This window comes from Mauremys mutica, chromosome 3 (genome assembly GCF_020497125.1).
Source record: "Mauremys mutica isolate MM-2020 ecotype Southern chromosome 3, ASM2049712v1, whole genome shotgun sequence".
NCBI classification, from domain to species: Eukaryota; Metazoa; Chordata; order Testudines; family Geoemydidae; genus Mauremys; species Mauremys mutica.
The window spans coordinates 23,700,148-23,723,027 of NC_059074.1; the positions used below are offsets into that span (position 1 = coordinate 23,700,148).

Consider the following 22,880-nt stretch of genomic DNA (forward strand, 5'->3'; position numbering starts at 1 on the left):
TTGGTAGGCACTTAAATTGATGACCCTATGGGGCTTTTTCACTTAACTATCTACAACAGATCAACGTGCTTAAATGGCACCTATGTGAAGTGGGAAAGTATTCTGAGCTTGCATAAAACCTCAATTAATGTCAAACATGTCACCATACAACACTAGCTTTTTAATTTACAGAAGTCTGAATGGCAAGCTTGTCAGCTGTCTAAGTATAAAACAGTTGAGCCAAAGGCTGATTCAAGATAAACCGAAATCTCTTTGGTTCTTCCATTAGAGTAGGACAATTGTATTTTAGCTACTCTCTCCACCTGAGTATGGAGGCTCAAACAAGAGGTCTGTATCCTGGAAAGCTTGGGCAGTGATGAGTGGTCTTCGAGTTCACCCTTGCATCAACTGAGTCATGGCCTTTAACAAAATAGCTGGTAGTTTTTGGTTTCTTAAGCATTAAGCTCAATTATTCTTCCCACAACTCCATGACATGGTCAGACCTTTCAGACCCTCTTTACAGTTTGTTTTTAAACATTTAAACAAACTCCTTGTGCTCAATCCCCATGTCCTATACAAATCCTGTTCAGTTGTTAGATGGACACTGGGGTTTTGGCCTATGCTGTCACATCTATAACTATAGCCAACCATCTGTGCTGTCTCAAGATGGTTGCTGTATGTAGCCATTCTAAATGACCACATCTGGACTGTGCTATGCTCTTCCTGGGAGCCAAGAATCCCATGTCTAGGCGAACATATTAAAATACTTAACTTTGGTGCTATAACTACAATATCTCCATTCTAAGATTCTTGTTAACATGAGATTGAACCAGGGATAGCAATTTAATAGTGATTATGGATCTTGCTGTACTTCCAGAGCACTGACTTAGTCACTGAGATGCTTGGATCTTAGTCAAGCCTTACAAAGGCCTCTGGAAATTGCCTGATTGAAGCTTATAGTCTGGTCTGTTTGTGGGGCTGTGTGCTGAGCCTAGCAGTGTGCTAAGCAAGGCTCAGAGCTTAGCCGGCTATCTTTTCATCACCAATCCTTTTAGGATCCTTGACAAGGATCCTAAAGCTAACTCCTGGAGAACCAGGATTTAAAAAGCCAGCTCCTAAGTGACCCAAGGTGCTAGTGAATAAGGGAGTCTTGTGAGGGAGTTCAGCAAGGGTACATGAGAGCCAGGTACTTAATAAACATTCTCTAATTAGGGCAATAAACTCCCCCTCCAACAAACCCCCCAGCAAGAGTGTTGCTGGGCTTCTGCCCGGATTATTTTTTGGGAGTGGTGGTTAGCCAATCTAATGCACTGACTGCAGCATGTGTGATTGATTACTTTGTGGTGTGGGCAAGAAGTATATGTGGATTTGGTTCAAGCACTTCCTGGCCCTCAGACTGAGTATAGTATCTTGAGACCATAGTGCAGGGACACAGAGGTATGTAGAAACTTTGAGTGTGGCACTGTTCTACTGTGCCCCAGAGTCTGACTTCCTCTGTGCTGTTGAGGATGAAAGTCTGAAGGAAGGAGAAAATCAAGGTGTAGTGGGAGGGAAACTGTTATGGTATCCTATTGCAATAAGGAAGCATCTCTTGGGGAAGGACCCCTGTGTTCCTATTAACAGTAATGGAGGATTTGATTATTAGAAACATAGATCACCATGCAGTTCTCCTAGAGAAACCTGACTAATTGCCTGCAGAGTTCAAAGGTTGTGGATTTCTCAAGACTTCGGGCTTGGCTACACTTGCAGATGTGCAGTGCTGGGAGTTACAGCTGTGTTCGTACAGCTGTGTAGGGAAAGCACTGGTGTGTGGCCACACTCACAGCTACCAGTGCTGCAGTGTGGCCACATTTGCAGCATTGGGAGCAGTGCATTATGGGCAGCTATCCCAGTGTTCAAGTGGCAGCAACATGCTTTTCAAAAGAGGGGGGTGGGGTGGAGTGTGACAGGGAGCGGGGGAGAGTGGATTTTTGGAGCTGACACTCTGTCAGCTCCCTGCCTTGCAAAATCTGAATTTCCTCAACCCCCCTCATTTACTCTTAACTGCAAATAGCCTGCAGACCAGATAAGCAGCTGCTCCAACAGACTCCCTTTCTTCCCCCCCCCACTGTTTCTCTCCTCAAGCAAACACTCATCCCCTGCCTGCCTCATTCACAGCAAGGTAGTGGGTTATCTCAATTGATTGTTCACAATCAGTTACAGATTGATCACAGCAAACAAGAGCTGTTTGTTTTTTAGATAAGCAGCTCCCAGAGTCCTGAGTTCACAACAAAACAAAGAGGCATCATAACAAAACAAAATTTTTTAGTTAAAAGCATTCTGGGATATCTCCTAATACCCTGGAGGCCAATAACAGCACTGGTGTGTGGCCACACTTGACAAGCAGCGCTGCATCACCAGTGCTGCACTCGTTATACCCCAAGCAGACCAGGTGTACAGCCAGTGCTGCAGCCAGGGAGTTGCAGTGCTGGATGTGCCTTGCAGGTGTGGACAGTTACTAAGTTGCAGCTCTGTAAAGCCTCCACCAGTGCTGCAACTCTCCAGTGTAGCCAAGCCCTTCTTGACAGACTTGCAATGCTGGCATGGAGCTAGTGGGTGTGGTATGTGTAGGTATAAGTGACACAGGGAGATAGGAGAGAGGTCCTGGAGGACAAATTGTGGCTGCTAGGTCAGAAACTAAAGTCCAGGACCTCCATGGTAGCATTCTCTGAAGTGCTTCCAGTTCCCCACACAAGGCCATTTACAGGCAGAACTGCAGCATCTAAATGCATGGATGAGGTGGTGGTATTCAGAGGAGGGGGTTTAGGTTTATTAGGAACTGGGGAACCTTTTGGGAAAGGAGGAGCCGATACAGGAAAGATGAGCTCCACCTAAACCAAAGTGGAACCAGACTTCTGGCATGTAAAATTAAAAATCTGACCTTTTTAAACTAAGAGCTAGGGGAAGGCTGACAGGTGTGTAGGAATTTGTCCAAACTATATGCTTCTACCTTAGGGAAGGATTTATTATAGGGGATACTGTATATCCTAAGGAGCAGGGGTAGGGTGACCAGATAGCAACTGTGGGGGAAAAAATGGGGTGGGAGCGGGGGGTAATAGGTGCCTGTATAAGAGTCCCAAAAAAAGGACTGTCCCTTTTAAAAACAGGACATCTGATCCCCTAAGAGGGGAGAAGTTAACCTTTAAATGAGTCCTATTCAACTACATCACAAGAAGATAGACCTAAATATTGATACATTTTTAGAAGTGCTGGAGTACAAATGCTAAAAGTCTAAATGCAAAGATGGGTGAACTTGAGTATGTAGTATTAGATGAGGATATTGATGAAATAGGCCTCACAGAAACTTGGAATGATAGTGGGACATGGCAATACCAGGTCACAAAATATATAGGCATGATAGAAGGCTGGTGGGGAAGTGGCACTATATGTGAAAAGTCATAATCAAATAGATTAATCTTAAATTAATCAAAGCATACCATAGAATCTCTATGGCTAGAAATTCCATATTTGAACAGTGAGTGTAGAAGTAGGAATATACTACCAACCAGCTGACTAGGATGATGACTGATTTGTGAAATGAGATCAGAAGCTAAAACAATAGAGCCTGATAATAGGGGATTTCAATTCCTTATATTGACTGGGAACATGTACCCTCAGAATGGGATGCAGAGATAAAATTTCTGGACACTATAAATGACTGCTTCTTGGAGCAGCTAGTTCTGGAAACTACAAGGGGAGAGGCAACTCCTGACTTAGTCCTAAGGGGCACACAGGATGTGGTCCAAGAGGTGAATGTAGCTGAACTGCTCAGTAAAAGCAACCATCATGTAATATCCTTTGGGGGAGGGAAATACCAAAGAAACCCACCACAGTAGCATTTAACTTCAAAAAGTGGAAGTACACAAAGAGGAGACTAGTTAAATGGAAATAAAGAGGAACAGTCACAAATGAAATATCTGCAAGCTGCATGGAAACTTTTTTTTAATAAAAAAAAACCTGACAGGCTCAAATTAAACGTGTGCCCAACATAAAGTAAGAGAACCAAAAAGGCACCAGGGCTAAACAGTAAGAGGCAGTTAGACTTCCTTTCTATTTTCCTCAGTAGGATTTTCTTTTCAATTTTTAAAGGAACATAAACATAGTCAAGTGTAAATGTATAATTAGGCAGGCCAAAAAACTTGAAGAGCAACAATCAAATAACACATACTAACAGCAAAAAAGTTAAATATAAGAAGCAGAGAGCCTGCAAAACTGGGGCCACTAGATAGTTAAGAAGTAAAATGAGAACTTGAGGAAGATGGGGTGGGGTAGGGCTAAATGAATTCTTTGAATCTTCACTGTGGAGGATGTGAGGGAAATTCCCACACCAGAGCCATTCTTTTTAGGTGACAAATCTGAAGAACTGTTCCAGATTTAGGCATTGGAGGGAGGTTTTGGAACAAATTGGTAAACTAAGCAGTAAACTACACAGATGGTAAACTGTTTAGTCTGTTCAATTTACCAGTTGGTTGGTATTCCCTCAGTTCCTGAAGGAACTTAAATATGAAATTGCAGAACTACTAACTGATATGTAACCTCTTACTTAAATCAGCCTCTGTACCAGATGATTGGAGGATAGCTAATGTAATGCCTTTTTTAAAAAAAAGCCTCTAGAGCCTATCCTGGAAATTATAGGTCTGTAAGCTTAACTTTAGTTTCAACCAATTTGCCTGGTACTGTAGTAAAGAACAGAATTATCAGACACCGAGAAACATGTTCTGTCAACATGCCTTTTGTAAAGAGAAATTACCCCTTTGAAGGGGATCCCAAACATGTGGACAAGGGGATCCAGTGGACATTGTGTACTTGGACTTCTAGAATATCTTGACACATTCTTCACCAAAGGCTGTTAAGCAAACCAGTCATGAGATAAGAGGGAAGATCCTCATGGATCAGTAACTCCTTAAGACAGGAACCAAAGGGTAGGAAGGGTTTTCACAGTGGCGAAAGGTAAATAGTGGGGCCCCTAAGGATCTGTATTAGAAGCAATGCTGTTCAACATGTTCATAAATGATCTGAGAAGGGGTAAACAGAGATTGTCTTGCCTGCAAATTTTGCAAAATTACTCAAAGTCCAAAGCTGACTACAAAGATCTCACAAAAGCAGGTGAGTGGGCAAGAAAATACCTGATGAAATTAAATGCTAAGTGCATAGTAATGTACATTGGGAAACATAATCCCAGTTCTACATACCCAAAATGGTGGGCTCTAAATCCCCCATTACTATACAAGAAAGCTGTCTTGGAGTCATAATGGATAATTCTCTGAACATCTGCTCATTTTGCCACAGCAGTCAAAACAAACAACTGTTTGGAACCATTAGGAAAGGGATAGATAATAACAGTAAATGTCACTATATAAATCCATGATATGATCACACCTCAAATGATGCATCCAATTTTGGTCCCCCATCTCAAACATGATAGATATTGGAATTCAAAAATACAGAGATGGGCAAAAATTAGGCGTATGGAACAGCTTTCACATGAAGAGGAAAGACTAGGCTGTCATCTTAAAGAGAGAGGTCTATAAAATTTTAAATGCTATAAAGAGAGTGAATAGGGAAATATTTTTCCCTTTTGCATAATACAAGAACCAGGATAATCTGATAAAATTAATAGGCAGCAGGTGTAAAACAAAATACAAGGAAGTGTTGCTTCACACAATGCACGGTCAACTGTGGAACTCATTGCCAGGGGCTGTTTTGAAGGCCAAAAGTATAACTGAGTTCAAAAAAAGTATTTAAGTTCATGGAGGAGAAGTCCATCAATGGCTATTGGCTAAAATGGTCAAGGATGCAATGCCATGCTTTGGGTGTCCCTAAACCTCTGACTGCCAGAAGCTGGGACTAGATGACAGAATGGATCACTCAACAATTGCCTTATTCTGTTCATTCCCTCTGAAGCATCTGGCATTGGCCATTGTTGAAAGACTGGCTAGTGGGATAGATGGACCACTGGTCAACCCGTATGGCCATTCTTATAAGTGGCTTTGAGACAGCACTCTATCAGCTAGTTTGACTAGCTCAAGTACTCTTCTGCCATAGAGTTGCATAGTTTACCTTAAAGCAAGGAGAGACCTGCACATAAGAGTCTATAGTAGTAAGTAAGCCTGGTACTGATTGTGCTTAGCTGTGAATGAAAACCGAAATGGGAAAGGAATATTCCTTACCAAGATCTGGAAAATGGTACAGTGAGCCCTGGTCTATGTACACCCTTTGTCCCAGTATGACTTGTGCTTACAGGTGTGACATTCTTACTGGTACAATATGCATCCTGATATAGGTGCTGTTATACCAAAGTTCATGTTATAGGTTATTCCCATAGTGGAAGGGGAATATTCTATACTGTAGAAGCACCTTATTGGGCTACATGGCAGGGTGGATACAATGGTACAACTATGTGTTGGTATCCCATTGGCTATGTCTAGTGGCATGAGGAAAGGCTTCCTATCTTGTGTGTTCTGTCAACTACTTTATTGTAGCACATCTAAGCCTCTTTCAGCTGCACTGCTTGCCTTAGTTGAGCTACCATTTTAATTATGTAATGGAAATCATCAAACATGGCTGTATTGGGAATTTTCAGAAAGATTAACACGTCCTTGTCAGGAGGTTACCATCTGCGGTATGGGATACGGAGATGAAACTGTAGGCACTGCTTTTGTTTTTTGCAGACTTTAGGTTGTACTTCCCAGGTAACTGGTGAGGTCAGAAAGATTCTGAAAATAGACTTCTTAAAACTCTGTATAGGACTAGTAGTGGTCCCAAATGCTGCTGTGTAAGAGCAGTAGGACGACTTCTTGTAATCAGGAAAGCCTTCCTTGTAGCTGACTGCAAACAAATTGGTTTCTCAAATGCTAGACTTTGCTTCCTCCCCTTTCTTGAAGCAAATCATGGTGGAAAAATCTGGATGTCAAAGACTCATCTGTCAAAGCTGGCCTTGGCTATTGCAGCCTGGCAACTAACTGCATCCACAAATCAGGTGGCTGAGTGCAAACAGTTGTCCCACAAGCCTGCATGTAAATATGATATTGTGGGGGCAATACCTTGCCTGCATTAGAGGCCTGGGTGATAATCTGAGGTGCCTAAATACCTTCATGGAACAGCTATTCTTTGAGGCTATTTGGAATGGGGCTGTGGAGGAGGTGAGGAAGGCATTGTCAAACAGCGACCATGCAAGCTGGAACTCTTCTTCAGTTAAAGGCCACTGACACCTGGGTTGTATATTCAGAGATGAGGATGTGCCAAAAGGTGGCTTACCAAGCACTGGAATACAGCATTTCACTTATTCTAGAAACACTTCAACAAACTGGATTGCAAAAGCACTGGGAATTGTTCTGAGGCACTCTAATATTGCATGTGGGTCTTGGTTAAGGGGCCTGCAGGACCCTTTATTGGACATGGATGGGTCACCCTAGAGCAGTGGCTCTCAACCAGAGGTATGCATACCTTAGGGGGGTACACAGGTCTTCTGGGGGTACATCCACTCCTAGATATTTGCCTAGTTTTACAGTAGACTACATAAAATGCACTAGCAAAGTACATACAAACTAAAATCTCATACAGATAAATGAGAAAGTAAGCAAATTCAGTAACATACGTAAGTGCTTGATTTTTATAAGCAAGTACTTTTAAGTGAGATGAAACTTGGGGTACACAAGACAAATCAGAGTCCTGAAAGGGGGACAGTAGTCTGGAAAGTTTGGGAGCCATTGCCCTAGAGATAATGATGAAATTGAAGGGGAGACTTAAGATCAGGAAACTCTTAAGAAGCACTGTTGTAGCTGATGGGTAGGGTTACAATTTTGTCTCAGAATCCGTGATTTCCAGAGACCTCTGAATCTGGCAGTAAAAGGCAACCTGCATGTCCCAACCATAACACAGAGCAGTCCACACCCCTCTCCTGCAACCAGGAACAATTTGGCGCCTAGTCAGCTTCCAGGGCAGAGCTAGCTCATGCTCTGGATGTTGCCTCAGTCCTCCCCATCTACTCTCACAACTCTCTCCATATTCAAGTTTGTTGCTCTTACCCAGGCTAGCTGGCCCAACTGGGGGTATATAGGTTAAAGCTTGGGGCCTGCTTTCCCTCAGGCTGCTGACCCACTTGTTGTAGTGAGGACCCAGGTTAAATTAATCAATGATAAAATGCCTTCCTCACAATCTTGCCCATTCACCTGACCAGGACAGAGATTCTCCTACAACTCACAGAGCAGCTCAGCATACTGCAGCTCAGAGAACCCTGGAATGCACTCAGAAGTCCAGGTGACACACACGAGAGCATGGCACCATGAAGACACAGTAACTAGAGTAGGATTTTGCATTATAGCTGCAGCCAACAGGCTAATCTGAATGCATCACCCCAGTTACTCCTGTGGTGAAGGTGTACCACAAAGAAGAGCAGCATTTGAATGACTTTCTGAATTAAGGGAGCAAAAATTAAAAGGTGTCTCGAATGCACAGCTACATCCACATTTGACCTCTAAAATCCAAGAGGAATGAGCTGGGGGTGGGAATAGCCACCACTGGCCTGTATGTGACAAGTAGCTCTGGTTGGCTGGAAAGCCACAAAGGATCTAAAGGCAATGTCTGGATTATGTTTAAATTCTTAATCCAGCACATGCAAGATAGTTTCTTGTATTAAGAGAATACTGCCCTTGGAATCCCTTTGCTCACTGTTTTGTGTAAAGCCGTGTGGCCCCTGAAACAGCTACTGACTTGTAAGTAGTGATTTGTCCGCTGGTCTAACAACCTCTGATATTGGTGCAGCTACGTAGTGTGCCACAAGTTAATCTATCTTGGGACCTAACCGCTCAGCAGTTTAATGTTTAACTTGCTAGTTCTTGGCTCACTGATAATTTCCAGTAGGGAAACGTAATGCTGATCAGACCACAATGTCACGTGTAACAGCTGAAGTACAATTCTGAAAATGCTGACAACCAGCTAGAAAGAGTATTATAAGCAGAGAAGAACTAGATGGCCTATAACATCAGTCTTGGAAGCCATAGCTCATCAATTCATACCAAACTGGATGATGTGGAAAACATGACCCTTTCCCTTTGCACTGCCTCTTGTTTGTAAGACTAATCAAATCCTACTCTCTTCTCACCATGCAACTGCAATTACTTAGGGGTCACTAATATAAATGAAGACAGCCTGATACCTTTTAGGATTTAATCCTAAATTCACTGGTGGGCTGGTCTGCCTACATTGGAATAGGTCCTAGATCCTCTTTGCTGTCTTAGCAAGAGAGACCACAAACCCATGCTGTCTTCTCATTGACAGAGTTGGAATAGTTGAGTATTGATGGGAACCCCCCCCCCCCAAATCAACACTGCTCACAGCCACAAAACTGAAACATGAGATCTTACTTCAAGTGTAAATAAGAACCTCCCCTCAATGGAAAGGGAACAGTTCCTACTGGAAGGCCACTATCAAAAGTGGAGATGTGGAGATGGGGAGTGAGGAGTTAAGTGTTTATCTGCCAGTGTGGGGGGAGGATCCAACCCTTATGCAGGGATTTCTTGAATGACTTCCTGTTCCCAAAGCAAACAGAGAGAAACTGCTTCAGGTGGTGGGTTTTTTGGTTTGTGTGTTCCTTGTATTTTGTACAGGATAGTGACCTGAAAGGGACCTTGTCAGCCCTGGAGTACTACTGATAACAGGTAAAAGTTGGTGTAACCTAAAACAGAATGACCAGGGACTCTGTAGAGGGCAGACTCTCTTCCAGAGGCCCAAGTCAATAAATCTGTCTCCCTCCTGGCCCATATACAGACTCTTTACATCCACATCTTGACAGCAAAGAGGCTGGGGTTGTCTTCTAGAGCTTTACTGGCTTCAGCACTCAAAACTAGCTAGTGCTAAATCAAGCTCTGGAGCCAAGACTTATTGTCCTGCACTTAAAGGCTTTGATTCTTCTGAAGAGCTCTCAATGCTTCTAGAATGGGCTTTTGGAAACTGAGCAGGCTCATAGACTTTATTTACTGAAGGCCAGCAGGGACATAGGATCATCTAGTCAGACCTGCATAACACAAGCCATAGAATCTCATGGTTAAAGCATTTCTTGAAGAAATGCTTTGTCTTGATTTGAAATCTGTCAAGTAATGGAGAGTTGCCACTTCCCTAGGTAGCTTGTTCTAGTAGTTACATTCACTGTCCAAAGTGTGCCTGTATGTGCTATCTAGACACTTCTCTGTTCTCCAGTGCAAGTGTTTGTGCACTCTCACTTTCATGGTGAGCTAAAGAGCAGCTCTGCCTTCCCCAGTAGCCAAAGTAATAAGGAGCATAGGGAGAGCTGCATGACTCCTGCCCCATTCTCCCTCCCACAACAACCCCGAAAGCAACCACCCATGGGAGCCTTGGCCTTGCCTACATGTAGGAAACTTGTACTCCATTAGTGCTAGTAGTGGTGGAGGTTCTTGTGTAGCCCAGGCATTTTTAACCTGTCTGTTGCATTTGGAGGGGGACCATCCAAGTAATGCATCTTGTATCTCTTGCTCACTTTATAGTGCTACAGTTGCACATGGGTTGCCTCTGAAATGCTCTTCTGCTTAATTCTTGGGACAACAGACTGGATTGCTAATGCAGCTCCCTTTTGGCTGGCCTAGATTTGAGTTTTTCCAAATGAGCAAACTCATAGCTATTACTACATTGGCCTGCTACTAGGTCAGTCAGACTTATGGCATTCAGACTCTTTATTGGTGCTTACGTACCATTGAGCCTTTACCACCTTGGAGCAGTCTGGCTAAAGCAACCACAAACAAGTGCAGCAAGACCACACAGTGGCCAAGACTGTCTGATTTAGACACGTACTTATAATAGTGAAGGTAATGACTGCACCAGACCTTACACAGGCCTCCCTTAACCCCTGTGGGAATAACTTCAGTGCATAACTTTGTACTTTCAAATGAGCCTAAAGGCAGCTGACAGTATTAGATGGCAGAAAAATAATCTGAAATCTCCCCATACCTGTCTGAGCATCCTGCAGGCCTTTGGCTTTGAGAGGTGGAGGGTGGAGTTAGTCTCACCCAGGATATTAATTCTAACATCCCACTGTCTCTAACAAACTCATTTCTCTGTGAGTGGGATGAAGAGTCTTCCACTAGTATCCATGTCAAGCTAAAAAGCTTTTCAAATGGCTGTCGTACAAAGCCAGTCTTTCCAATGGAGTTATTGCCCCTGGCATTTGCGGATGAATGACAGATCCACTCTTAACTCACAAAAATAATTGAATTGCATGAAAGTATCTGGAATAGATTGAACAGTTAACTCCTTTGATTAATGTTCAGTGTGCAAACTGGAAACAGCCAATAGCAAATGTTCCTTGTCTGTTTCCTCCAGCCTGTCTGATAAGATAGGAATTGATGGTCTTTGTGTCAGTAATAGACTAGCTGGGTTTTTCAGGATACAGTGTGGGTGCAAATGGGACCGCAAGGAGGGAAGCCACAGTATGTGGCAGAACTATAAATTGGGAGAAATGTCAACATAGCAGCATTACTCCAGGTAATTAAGCCTGGCATCATAATTAACTTTCTGTACTTGACAGATATTAAAAATAAGCATTAATGTCTTAATGTAAACTTTCACAGTTGTAGGAAATTATGGGGGAGTGTCAAATTTAATGACAGATGTTGAGATTCAGTTTTTAACTGTAAAACATTTCAACCTCGTGTCAAAAGATCACTAAATTCTCAGGCAGCACTTTTCTTTCTTTGCCTGTCTGCAAATTTTGACTCTAAAAATGTTTTTCCTTGGCTTGTGTGTGGTGGAATTGACACTTATTGGCACTTTACAATTAAAAATGTAATCCTTCCATGCCGACAGACAGTGATGGATCTTTAGTGCTCCAGTAAGGCTGACTCTGAAGAGTCTAACTTTAACAGACTCCACTAGGGCATTACAAGAATGGGATACAAATAATCCTTAATCTAGTTAAAGGACTTGACTCCACCATAGGCTGCTACAACTAGTAAAAACAATTGAGTTACCGCACCCGCTCAAAGCTGCCTGTTTTGCTTCTGCATGTGTAAAATCCTCACTCTCACTGAAGTGTGGGTTGGGTGAGATCACCAGCTGTCTACAGAACTCCAGCCTCTCTTCTCACTATTCATTTTAATAGTCTAAAGTCTATATTCTGGCAGGTATGAAGAACTGTGTAGCTGCAACTTAGCAAGTGTCTTTCGCATAATGGTGTGAAAGGGAACAGTAATAAGCACTGTATTTATCCAGTTAAGATGTACTTAGTTTTAAGGTACTCTAGTGCCTTTAAGAGTCAGAGTATTGCTTTCCCACTAGAGTGTTTGGGTTTGGGTTTGTGTAAGATTGGTGTGCTTTGCTCACGAATTAATGCAAGCTGGCGCCATGTGTGTTCAAAACAAGAATATAGGCACTTGGGAAGATGGTTACAAGCTATTTGCTACTGATGGTCTCTTCAGTGACCCTGAATCATGACACCTCTCAAAGACAATAGTTTATGCAACTACTTCATTGTAAACTGTATTAATGGCTACAGCTGTGGCAATCCCACTACCAAAAACATGCATTCAAGATGAATAGCAAAAGATCACTTCAGCAGGATATCACGCAGACTAATGGATCAGTGTTATGATCATAAGCTTCAGTGATGTGGTTTGTCAAAGGCTGCATTAGGTGCTTTTGGAGCACAGTGGTGCCGTGTGGGTTCTGACCGGAACTGTAACTACACCTTGGCTAGAACTCTTCTGGTGCAAGGAGACTATAACACACTTGTGCCCAGCCTGCTTTTGTTGGCTCCAACTGTAGCTGACCTAGCAAGCAGTGACTGTAATGACTGATGGGAAGTACTCAAATAGTAACGTTTACAATCAGTACTTCTACTGTGGCTGCCAGAAAGCAGTGTCTTGCGCTGCTTCAGTAGACAGATGGCCCCACTGTCAAGTTAGTAACTTATTTTCAGCCTTCAAATACAGCTGTGTAACTCCAACTACATTGTGCTACTCTGATCATCAGTGGGATTAAAGGCTTCCTGTTTTGGGTATAATCTAACTGCAATTAAAAGGTCATGGAGAAACCTTGACCATGAGGTGTGCACAGTGTCTGAACAGTGTAATCCCTTGATCAAAAACTGAACTAGTCAATGTCTACAGACAGACTCTCTGAATCAACATGCAGATTAAATGTCTAGTTAAACTTTTTGCTGTGTCGGAAAAGGCTGGCAATTCCTCAGGTAGCATGTCAATACAGAAACCTGTGGGGGTTTTTCCCATTATTTGTGCTACTTGTCTTGTGTTCCAAGGATGGCCACTGTCTAACCAGATCTACTGAAACATTGTGGTCCTACTTGGGGGCAGGAGTGTCATAACTGGGATACCCTCATACAGAACTCTCCTGCTCTTGTAATTGTTCCTTGTTTAGTTCAGCTCTTCGGTAAACTCTTGGCTGTGCTTTAAGAAGCTTTCATGTTAACTTCATGATATCCTAACTTTTTTTAAAAGGACCGAAGTCCACTAGTCACCCTTTCCACAACTGACACATTGGTGCATACAGGATCTCTACCTGCATACTGAGCTTTCTGTAGGAAGGCGACCACTGAACACCTGTCTGGGCCAAAACTCTCCTCCAATAAATTCAATAGTCTGCAAGCTAGTAGTGTGCTATTGTCCGAGGGAGACTGGCACTCTCAAAGCATCAGGGTGGGTTGATTTAATTAAGGCAATTTAAATCGCCAAGTGGGAGGCCTCAATAAAAACAACTTTAATCAACTTTTCCATTTGTACATTTAATAAAGAGAGGTGCAGTAAAGCATATTGACTTAACTAATAGAGCCTTTATTCTAGATTTGGCACATCTTCCTACCTAGGAGGGCCAATTGTAATTATAAATGTTTACTTAAGCAATTATAGCTTAAGGTTTTCATATTCCTGTATGCTTAATATGTTAGCAAATGGAGAATATCGCTTATTCACTAAATCAACTTTTTGCTCACAATTTGTCAAGTTGTATTAGGATGGTAATTGGAATTTAAACAACATATACATTGTTTTGTTTAATAAAATGTTAGATTTAATAATCTTACGTATATTCAGTACATAAGTGCTCTTCAAAACATGCTTCACATTTACAACTAATTATAACAAGCTTAGGCCTTAACATATTAACTTTAGATTTCATTTTCAACAGGTTTATTTAAAAAAACTTACAGAATCCATTTTTTTCAAAACTTTTGTCCATCCTGCAAAGCATGGTGGGAGTAGTGGGTGATATAAGGGGGAATTTCATCAAAGAATACATAGGTGAGATCTTGTATGGAAAGCATAAACTACATTCTCCATGAACAGCATTCATCTAAACAAGTCTGCCTTGCCTATCTTCTGGAAGGCAGCTCAAAAAAAGTGCTAGTTGATGTTCCTCAAATTAGTCCATTCTCTTGGGTTGAAAACCCAACATTTTGCTGCATTTGCAGGGTAACTATTGTACAGCAGTCCCACCTAGATCAAGACTAGTGGACTGATGAATCTGGTTTTGATTGTCCAAGAAAAATGGAATCTTCATTCAGGATGCATATTGCACTTGACTTGCCTCTAGTATGATGGGCTCCTTCATGTAAGCACCTGCAACCGAATAAAACCTAGAACTAAAGAGGCTGTTTTCAGTGTGACTATATGTAGTAAATCAGCCCAGAAAGTGTGGCCATTCTTATGTACTGAATGGCACCAAATGTTTGCTTTTGGGGGGGGAGGGGTGGTCCTAATGGTGGTGCACTTTTTTGTGTGGAGTATCTTTTTTTATTTACTCTTGTGGTCCTTTCTTTTTAAAGCAAACTACAAACGTAAACCTTCCTCCTGAAGACCAGGACTCATCTGGCGATGATGAGGATGCTTTCTCTGGCTCTGGCGCTGGTGAGTGGACTTGTATTACTGCTCCGGTTGTCATAAATTCTTTAAGGTCAAGGCTCTTGGTGTACAGCTTAGCAAAGATGTGTCCTGGCTGCTGTTTCCCTAGAGCAAGATAACTCATTGTATCCTGTGGCTTTCCCTTCAGGAACAGCTTTTCAGGAGCGCTGTGCTCCTGACAGTCAGTCATTTTAGGTTTTACCTCTTAAGCACAAGCAGACAGTTGAGAATTGAAGTGGGCTTCCAAAAAAGTATCTGTTCCTGGTGGGGAATAAACAGGGGATTCCAGAAATGTCTACAAAGACATCTTACCCATATCTGACTTGTAATATTAATGGCAATGTCTGGCTCTTCCAGGCCACTAATGTGAAACCACTGTAGTGGCTCTTGCATTCATGGAGCAAGTGAAGGAAACAAAGTAGAGGTGTTAGAAGTTATTCCATCTATCCGTTTTGATTACGAGGGAGGGAAGGAGCTGGATGAGAACTCCTACTTCACAATTCCTCTGCCATAACTCAGGCTGCCTAGCTCTGGACTCCTGACAAACCTCACTAGACTATCAACTTCCTCTAGTAGTGACTTCCCATGGGAGGCAGGACTAACAATATACCCCATAGTGTCAAAGAAGGCCTTCAATGAAATTGGACTCTGGTAGGCATCCCCCATACTGGGTTTTATTTCTGTTGTAGCAGCTCCTAGATGCCCAATGAGGATCTCCATTTATGCTAGACTTGTGGAAATAAGAATCCTGTGGCACCTTATAGACTAACAGACGTTTTGCAGCATGAGCTCATGCTGCAAAACGTCTGTTAGTCTATAAGGTGCCACAGGATTCTTTGCTGCTTCTACAGAACCAGACTAACACGGCTACCCCTCTGATACTTGTGGAAATAAGGCAGTCCATGTTCCAGAAGACTTGTGATCTAGGTGTTAAGCGATAGTTAAACTTGCTATACAATTATACAGGTCATAGAAAACTGCTAGGAACCCTAACTGAGTGCAAGTTTCTGTACATCACTAATGCCTATTTAATCTGATCCAGACTTTGCCTCCCCTCAAAAGAAATAAAACTTCCTCAAACTGCTCCATGAGGATAAAATGACTTGACATCCTTCTGGTATGAAATGCTAATCCCTTTCCTAAATTAAGATAGATCTTCACTATTAACTTCTGATGTCTGACTACTCCGTCAAACGTGGTGTTCCTGCCTACACTATTTCTCCCTTTACCCTTCTTCCCATTCCCAGCTGTTTTTAGATGGGATATCCTCACTGGTAGGGTTGAGGGTAGGAGAAAGGTGGAAAACGGTGCTGAACAGCCTTCTGCCTTTGAGTATTGGATCAGTTTAGTGATGGGTGAAACTAGTTGGGTTTTATCAGACTTGCATATGACTCCCTGCCCCACAGGGCAATTCTAAGTTACTAGCAGATCAAAAGTAGTTAACACTTGTGAATTTACAGGTCATTGTGTTTACAAAAAGGGATGTTTGGCCTTGATAAGCAGGCTGCTTTCCCTCCTTGGTACAAGTTCTAACAACTAATGGCATACTGACTTGACAGTACTTGAGTAACCAGCACATCCAATCTTAGGTGGATTTAGGGGGTGACAGGGCACTGTGAAGCAATCTAATTGCTTTTGGGTCTAATCCAAGCCCTACAGTAAGTTGCCTCTTAAGTCTAGCACACCACACAACATACTGAGCTGCTTGTACTTGTCTGCTATTGAATCATCTGTACATCAGTTAATACTTAACATTCTTGTGTAGGTCCCTTGACCGACCATCCTGTGGTTGCCTTGAATATCCCCTTAGAACATGCAAATTCATCAACAATGTCTACTGGGGCAACTGTTCACCAACCTGCAGTTCATGGCACTGAAAACCCAGCTGAAAAGGATACGGTATCATCCCCCACCAGTGATGTGGTGCCAGATGAGGCTGTCCTTTCAGATAAGGATGAAACTCACAAACTGGGCTCAACTGCAGAGAAACCTACAACAAATGAGGCAGTCCTAACAACAAGAAGTCCAACTACTGACAGTCCTACTGTCAGGGTAACCACTGCACAAGCCTCAAGCACAGTCCATGTAATTGAACCTAGTATACATAGCTCTAGTTCATCTGGTGTCTCCAAAGAAACATTTGATCCCAACTTCACCACTATTAGTGAGGAAGATGTTCACTCCCCAACTACAACAATTCTACCCAGGGGTATAGACCCTATAGATGACAAGGAAACTCCATTTCTTGAAGAAAGCTCTGGGGATCAGGTAAGAATTAACAGTTTCAATCTCAAATGTAGACCTTTGCCATATCCAATGCTAAAGCCATACAACAGTGCTGGAATGTAGTAACTTTGTTCCACTCCACATATGAAGCTAGTTTCTATTGATTCTATTCTACCACACTATTATGATGCATCATAAGCTGTTAACTGCTGGGTGTGGGGAAAATTCTTTTGCCATCAGTTGAAGGGAAATATTAAAAACTACTAATACACTTCTACCTCGCTATAACGCTGTCCTTGGGAGCCAAAAATCTTACTGCGTCTATAGGTGAAACCACATTATACTGAACTTGCTTTGATCCATCGGCGTGCTCAGCCCTCCCTCCCCCCCGCCCCCCGAGCACTGCTTTACCACATTATATCCAAATTCGTATTATATCGGGTCACATAGAGGTAGAGGCCAATGTAAAGCTTCTAGTAACTCCATCAGTGAGCTGAATTGTGACTGACTTGCACTGTATCTTTCCCACAGGGAGACTTTATCTTTAGTGAAGAACGAACAATCCTATCGGAATCTGAACTGGCTGACTCTTCAAGAGATGCTGAAGCTGCCGGAACTTCCCAGGGGTTAATGGACAGGAAAGAAGTTCTAGGAGGTATTTCAAAATGCATTGAATGCTATAGAAGGTCCTGTGTAGTACTCCTAATCGGTGGCTGCCTAATCTGCTATAGGATCCACCCAATACTGCAGAATCTAGGCTTTTTATTTAAAAATCTCTATCAGAGCTCAAGATACGTTTGGAAACCTGAAAACACTAAATCAAGGCAGTATGGCACAATATGTAGATGCCAGATCCTTAAGCTGCTTCTAGTCAATATCTAGATTAATGCATTGCTAATAAAAACAGGCATGTTGCAAATTGAATGTGGGAACAATGTAAAATCAAACATGATATAGCATGTAGAGACATCCTTGTTAATGTAAATTAAGCTGCTGCAGAACTGCTCTACACCAGAGTGCTGCAGAGTTTCGGTCCAGGTTACTCTGAGGTACATGTTCAAGTGGGTGGTAATACACTGAGGGAAAAGCTTCTACTCCCAAGCAAGGATGGAGTAAAAACCCCTTGCAGTACTAGAACATAGGCTGTTGGCAGGAGTCATGGCTTAGGTACAATGGGCTCCAGGTAATGGAGGAAGGAACATGGATGACTGCATCTTCAAACCTTCATTTTTGGGAAGGAATTGAAAGCCTCTGTAGGGGAGGCTTTCAGAGGACCACTAGGTGCTCAGTTTCCATTGAAAGCTTAAAGTGAAGTACCCAATTCCCATTTGACTTTGAAAACTCTCTGGAGCCTATTACATCACTTGATTATGAAATGCCTTTATAATACTGGTCTCTGCTCCTACTAGCTAACTCTGGAATAAACTTCAGTCAGAATCTCTCTCCTGCATAGTGTCTAATGTTACTTTTTTCCCTCCCCACAGGTGTCATTGCTGGAGGACTAGTAGGCCTGCTCTTTGCCGTGTTCCTAGTTGGATTTATGCTGTACAGAATGAAGAAAAAAGATGAAGGCAGCTATTCATTGGATGAACCAAAACAATCAAATGGAGGATACCAAAAACCACAGAAACAAGAAGAATTCTATGCATAAACACTAGTCTTCAGAACACTTCCCCCTCTTTCTTGAACTCTTCTCCTGTCCCTGCATACAACCTGCTTGTGGTTTTTCTGCATTAAACTCAAGTCATACAATCATCAGATATAACCCTTGCCACTGGAAACTAACTACAAATTACATCTGGATTCCTGGAACCTAGCCAGCTTTCTTGCACAAATGTATATTTTTTTCTTAAAGAAAGTGGAACGTGGAACTGCAAGCCACTAAACTTGCTTTGGCTTATCTAATGACTCCTGGGAGGGAAGGAGATGAGGGAGAGCTGGAATGTATGTATATAACTGACCTTTAGGAGAACAGCAGGAATTAACAGCTAACAAGGCCTAAATTATCTGTACTAAAGATCCTTGTTTAAACTCTCTCATGACCTCCACAGTGTGTATCATGTATTAGAAAGTCTCTACTGCATTTGACAAAGACCAACAGCTGGTACCTATGGTTCTTGCACTCTTTCTAGTTGCTATGATCATAGCACTTAATAGTGGCCATAAGATGTCAACTGGAAAAAGGAGTGGAGGGGCAAGGCAAACAAGTATTTGACCACTGGGTTTGGGATTTTTAAGAGTACTAGAAACGAGCTCCTTTAGCAGTTGGATGCATGTATTGTTAATTTTAACCTAGAGTTTAAATTGCATCTAAGCATCCTATCCCCACTCTGCTCCTTTTTGAAGTTAAACCAAGAAATGACTTTTGGGAATGAACAAACCATATCTAAACCATCCACGTAAGTGCCAAGTCTTTAGTCTTACTGGCTCACATGTGTTCAAGTCTTTGAGAGTTACCTTACTGTGTTCCACACCACTGTGGTACTCTGATGGGCAAGCTGTCTACCTCTCTGCATTGTCTGTTTGTAGTGGTGACTTTGAACTAGGTCTGCCATGAGACCTTGTGTACTGTACATGGCATATAAGGTATAGAGCAAACTAAGTATTTCTGGCTTCTTGTACTGCCAAAGACCAGGGAGCAGAGAAGCATATTAACTAAACTGATCCTTTCTTGCAGCTAAAATGGTTGTGGTGTGTTATAGGCTCACACTAATATCTACTATACAAGTGCTTAGCTCTTTATTCTGACATAATTGGGTCTGAAGTTAAGGTCTTCAGTTTTAGTGTAGAGGGGGGGTGTTAGCAATGGATAATTGTCATCTCCACAGCATCACCTGGCTAGTCTATGGAGCCAAGTCATTAGGTTGCTTACTGATTAGAATAGGCCTAAGAACAGGAACGCTTCCCAAAAGTCTCTTGTTTGGATGAAAGTACAGTTGTAGTGGAAAAACCCCATTCACACAAGTTTTAATGTAATATACTAAGTAGATGCATTCAGTTGTAGCTTGTACAGGATCATTCACTTCAGTGTCCTACACCACAAATTTTTAAGAACTCTGAAGGAAATCTGAATTTCAACACAGACCTTGCCTCTGCTTTACCAACTAGATTGGTTGGTTTTTTTGGTAGCCTGTTTCGAATTGATAACTTTTTTTTCTGCTCATAGTGAAGGTATAGGGGAGGGAGAGAGTGTTTACGATGTAAATATTTATATTGCCGAGCCAAAGGAAGTGATCCAAGAACACTTGCTGACAGGCACATGTTGCATGTTCAATTTGGATTTTTTTTTAAACTTAAATGCTGTGTAGAAGGTCATACCTGAATTGCTAACTAAGTAAATTGGTGCCTTCTCAATTTCTCCGTAAAACCAAGAAAATACTTGCTTCATTCCAAACTCTCTGGACAAGAGATTGCCTTGATGTATGAATGTAGCTGTGTTAACCTTCTTAAAGACAAAACTGAGAGATCCGTTACTGCCTTTATTTTTTACACTGAATTTTTATAAATTAATGCAACAACCAGACTGTGTTAATTATAGCTGTAATTCTTTGCTTTGTATAGGAATGTAGAAATGCTGTTAACAGGCTTTTCTATGAAAATTCTTCTCATAAACCACAGGAAACTATATATTTAAAAAAGGGTAACTTCAGTTGTACTGCCAACCTTTCTACAGGCCAAGAATAACTGTGTATATTTTGGTAATCTAAATGGGTAACTGGAGTTATTGACATACAGGAAGTTTTGTATTTAAGTGGTGCAATTAAATATAATTTTAATGGAATATACTTCAGTTGGTTATCTGTACACATGCAATAAATGGCATTTTGGCAAATAACTTGTGGCCTACTGTGTCAGCCTACCTGGGAGCTCTCCTGTTTCCCACTTTCAGAATGTCACATGTAACCATAAATCCTGGAGTTCTTTGAAGCTTGCTCAAGGGCATAAAGCTACACAAACGCAAGCAGCTTCAGCCCTGAAAGAGGGTTTGAAGAGTAGGCCCTGGAAGCCTAGCACGTTCTCACTTCACAATTGCAGGGAGAAGCACTTTCTTAACCAGAAATACAGTTCGGAGGCAGAGCCATTTAAGAACTAAGAAGTTGGAACAGAGCCTCCTGGATATCTGTGTCTGTCAAAGGCCAACAGCTGCTCAGACAACCAACCTGCTGTCTCAGATTCCTTCTCCATACTTGTTGCACTTTTCTCCTCTCAATCGGTTTTTGTGCTGCAGACATAGTGCCAGACACTTTGAGGTTTCAAATAGGCTGCTCTTGCCTGAGTGGGGATTGCTGACATACAGGAACAGGCTTGGATTTGAGGATGGTGGTAAGAAGCACTTGGCAGAGGGGGTTGAATGGGTTTCTAATGTGACTACACTGAGCACCCTACAAATGTGGGGTTAGTGTCTAGGCCTGGTTAGAATCAGTTTTCCTGCTTCCATGTACTCTTCTGCTTGTGCTAATCTTGGATCCTTCGGTATGCATCCCTTTTAATAAAATACACACTGTGTACCAGGAGTATCCCACTACCTCCTCTCTCTAATTCTGCAATCTAAAGTGGCTCTTGCAAGCATTGGGAGGGTGAGAGGACTGACTACAAATGTCCCAGATACTGAGGGGGATGCACAGTAGAACTTGGTTCTTTTCCATAAAGAACCTTTCTTTACTATCTTTTTGGGTAGGGGATGGATCATGTGGGTATCACCACACCAGGGGCAAGATCTCCAATAGGGTTTGAACTATGTTGCCAAAGGACTACAATATTTTGATGCTACAATGAACTGTTAGTGACAGGAGGGAAAGGGGGAAGCCCTGTGGATTGAAGACCTACTGTTCCTCAATCCACAGGGCTTCTCCCTTGTTGGGACTGACTAGTGGGTGTGCATAGATTAGATACTTTCTACCTAAGAATCTCCTTTTTGTGTGCAAGGTGGCAAATGAAAAAGTATTGCTTATTTCCTTCCCTCCTCCCCTCCATTTCCCCCCCCCCCCCCCAAAAAAAGAAAAACCTGGTTACTGCTGCTTGTACCCATATCAAAACTAACCTGGAGTAGGTCATTGCCTTTGTCAAATTCAAGAGGGGCTGTTACCCTCTGGGCTTCTCAGCCTAATGGAAATCAGTCAACTAGAGTGCAGTAAACACACAGGAGGGCTGCCTGGAAAGGATTTCCTTGCCACAAGGCTTTGGATTCCTTACCAGTGTAGAAGAATGTGTGCTTTAATCAGCCAAGACTATTCAGAAGCATTTGGCAGAGCAGTTAGTAAAAGGGCCATTGAACTGTCTCCAGATTAGACTGACAAGCTGGTTGAGAAATCTTTTCTTGGACCAATTTCTGTTGGGGGTGAGGAGCTCTGTGCAAGCCTGAAAGCCATTCTTTGGATCTGCCAAACTAACTCATGCTACATATACACTACAGCCCTATAGGATTTCTTGTGTAACTGCTTAATGCCAACAAGTCATTGTCTCCTGCCAACATAGCTATGTCCACACTGGCCCTTAGGTTGGTGTAACTTACAGCACTCAGTGGCTTATTTTCACTCTGAGTGACACACAGTACCACTTACTACAGTATAATGGATACCTAGTCTAAATCATGGACTGAATAGACACTGGATTTATGGCTTATTTCATCAATCTGTAAGCCACTAACCAGCCAGGCAGCTGCTTTTCCCTCTCATCCTGCTTCCTTTCCTCCCTGATTGGAGAGGGGTTAATGGGCCACTTCACCTGGAATCATCCCTTGAAATGTCTTAACTAATTGGTTAACATAATCTG

General features: G+C 42.2%; 1 protein-coding gene across 1 annotated transcript in view; it reads left to right on the plus strand.

The window, feature by feature from the left end:
- Positions 1–20,943, plus strand: part of SDC1 (syndecan 1) — a 31,204-nt gene extending 10,261 nt beyond the window's left edge. Inside the window, exons 2-5 of the mRNA XM_045011046.1 lie at positions 14,807–14,888; positions 16,648–17,150; positions 17,640–17,763; positions 18,593–20,943. Of these exons, the coding sequence (XP_044866981.1) occupies positions 14,807–14,888; positions 16,648–17,150; positions 17,640–17,763; positions 18,593–18,759 (876 nt within the window). The 3' untranslated portion in view covers positions 18,760–20,943. The remainder of the gene's footprint in view (positions 1–14,806; positions 14,889–16,647; positions 17,151–17,639; positions 17,764–18,592) is intronic.
- Positions 20,944–22,880: the final 1,937 nt, after the last annotated feature.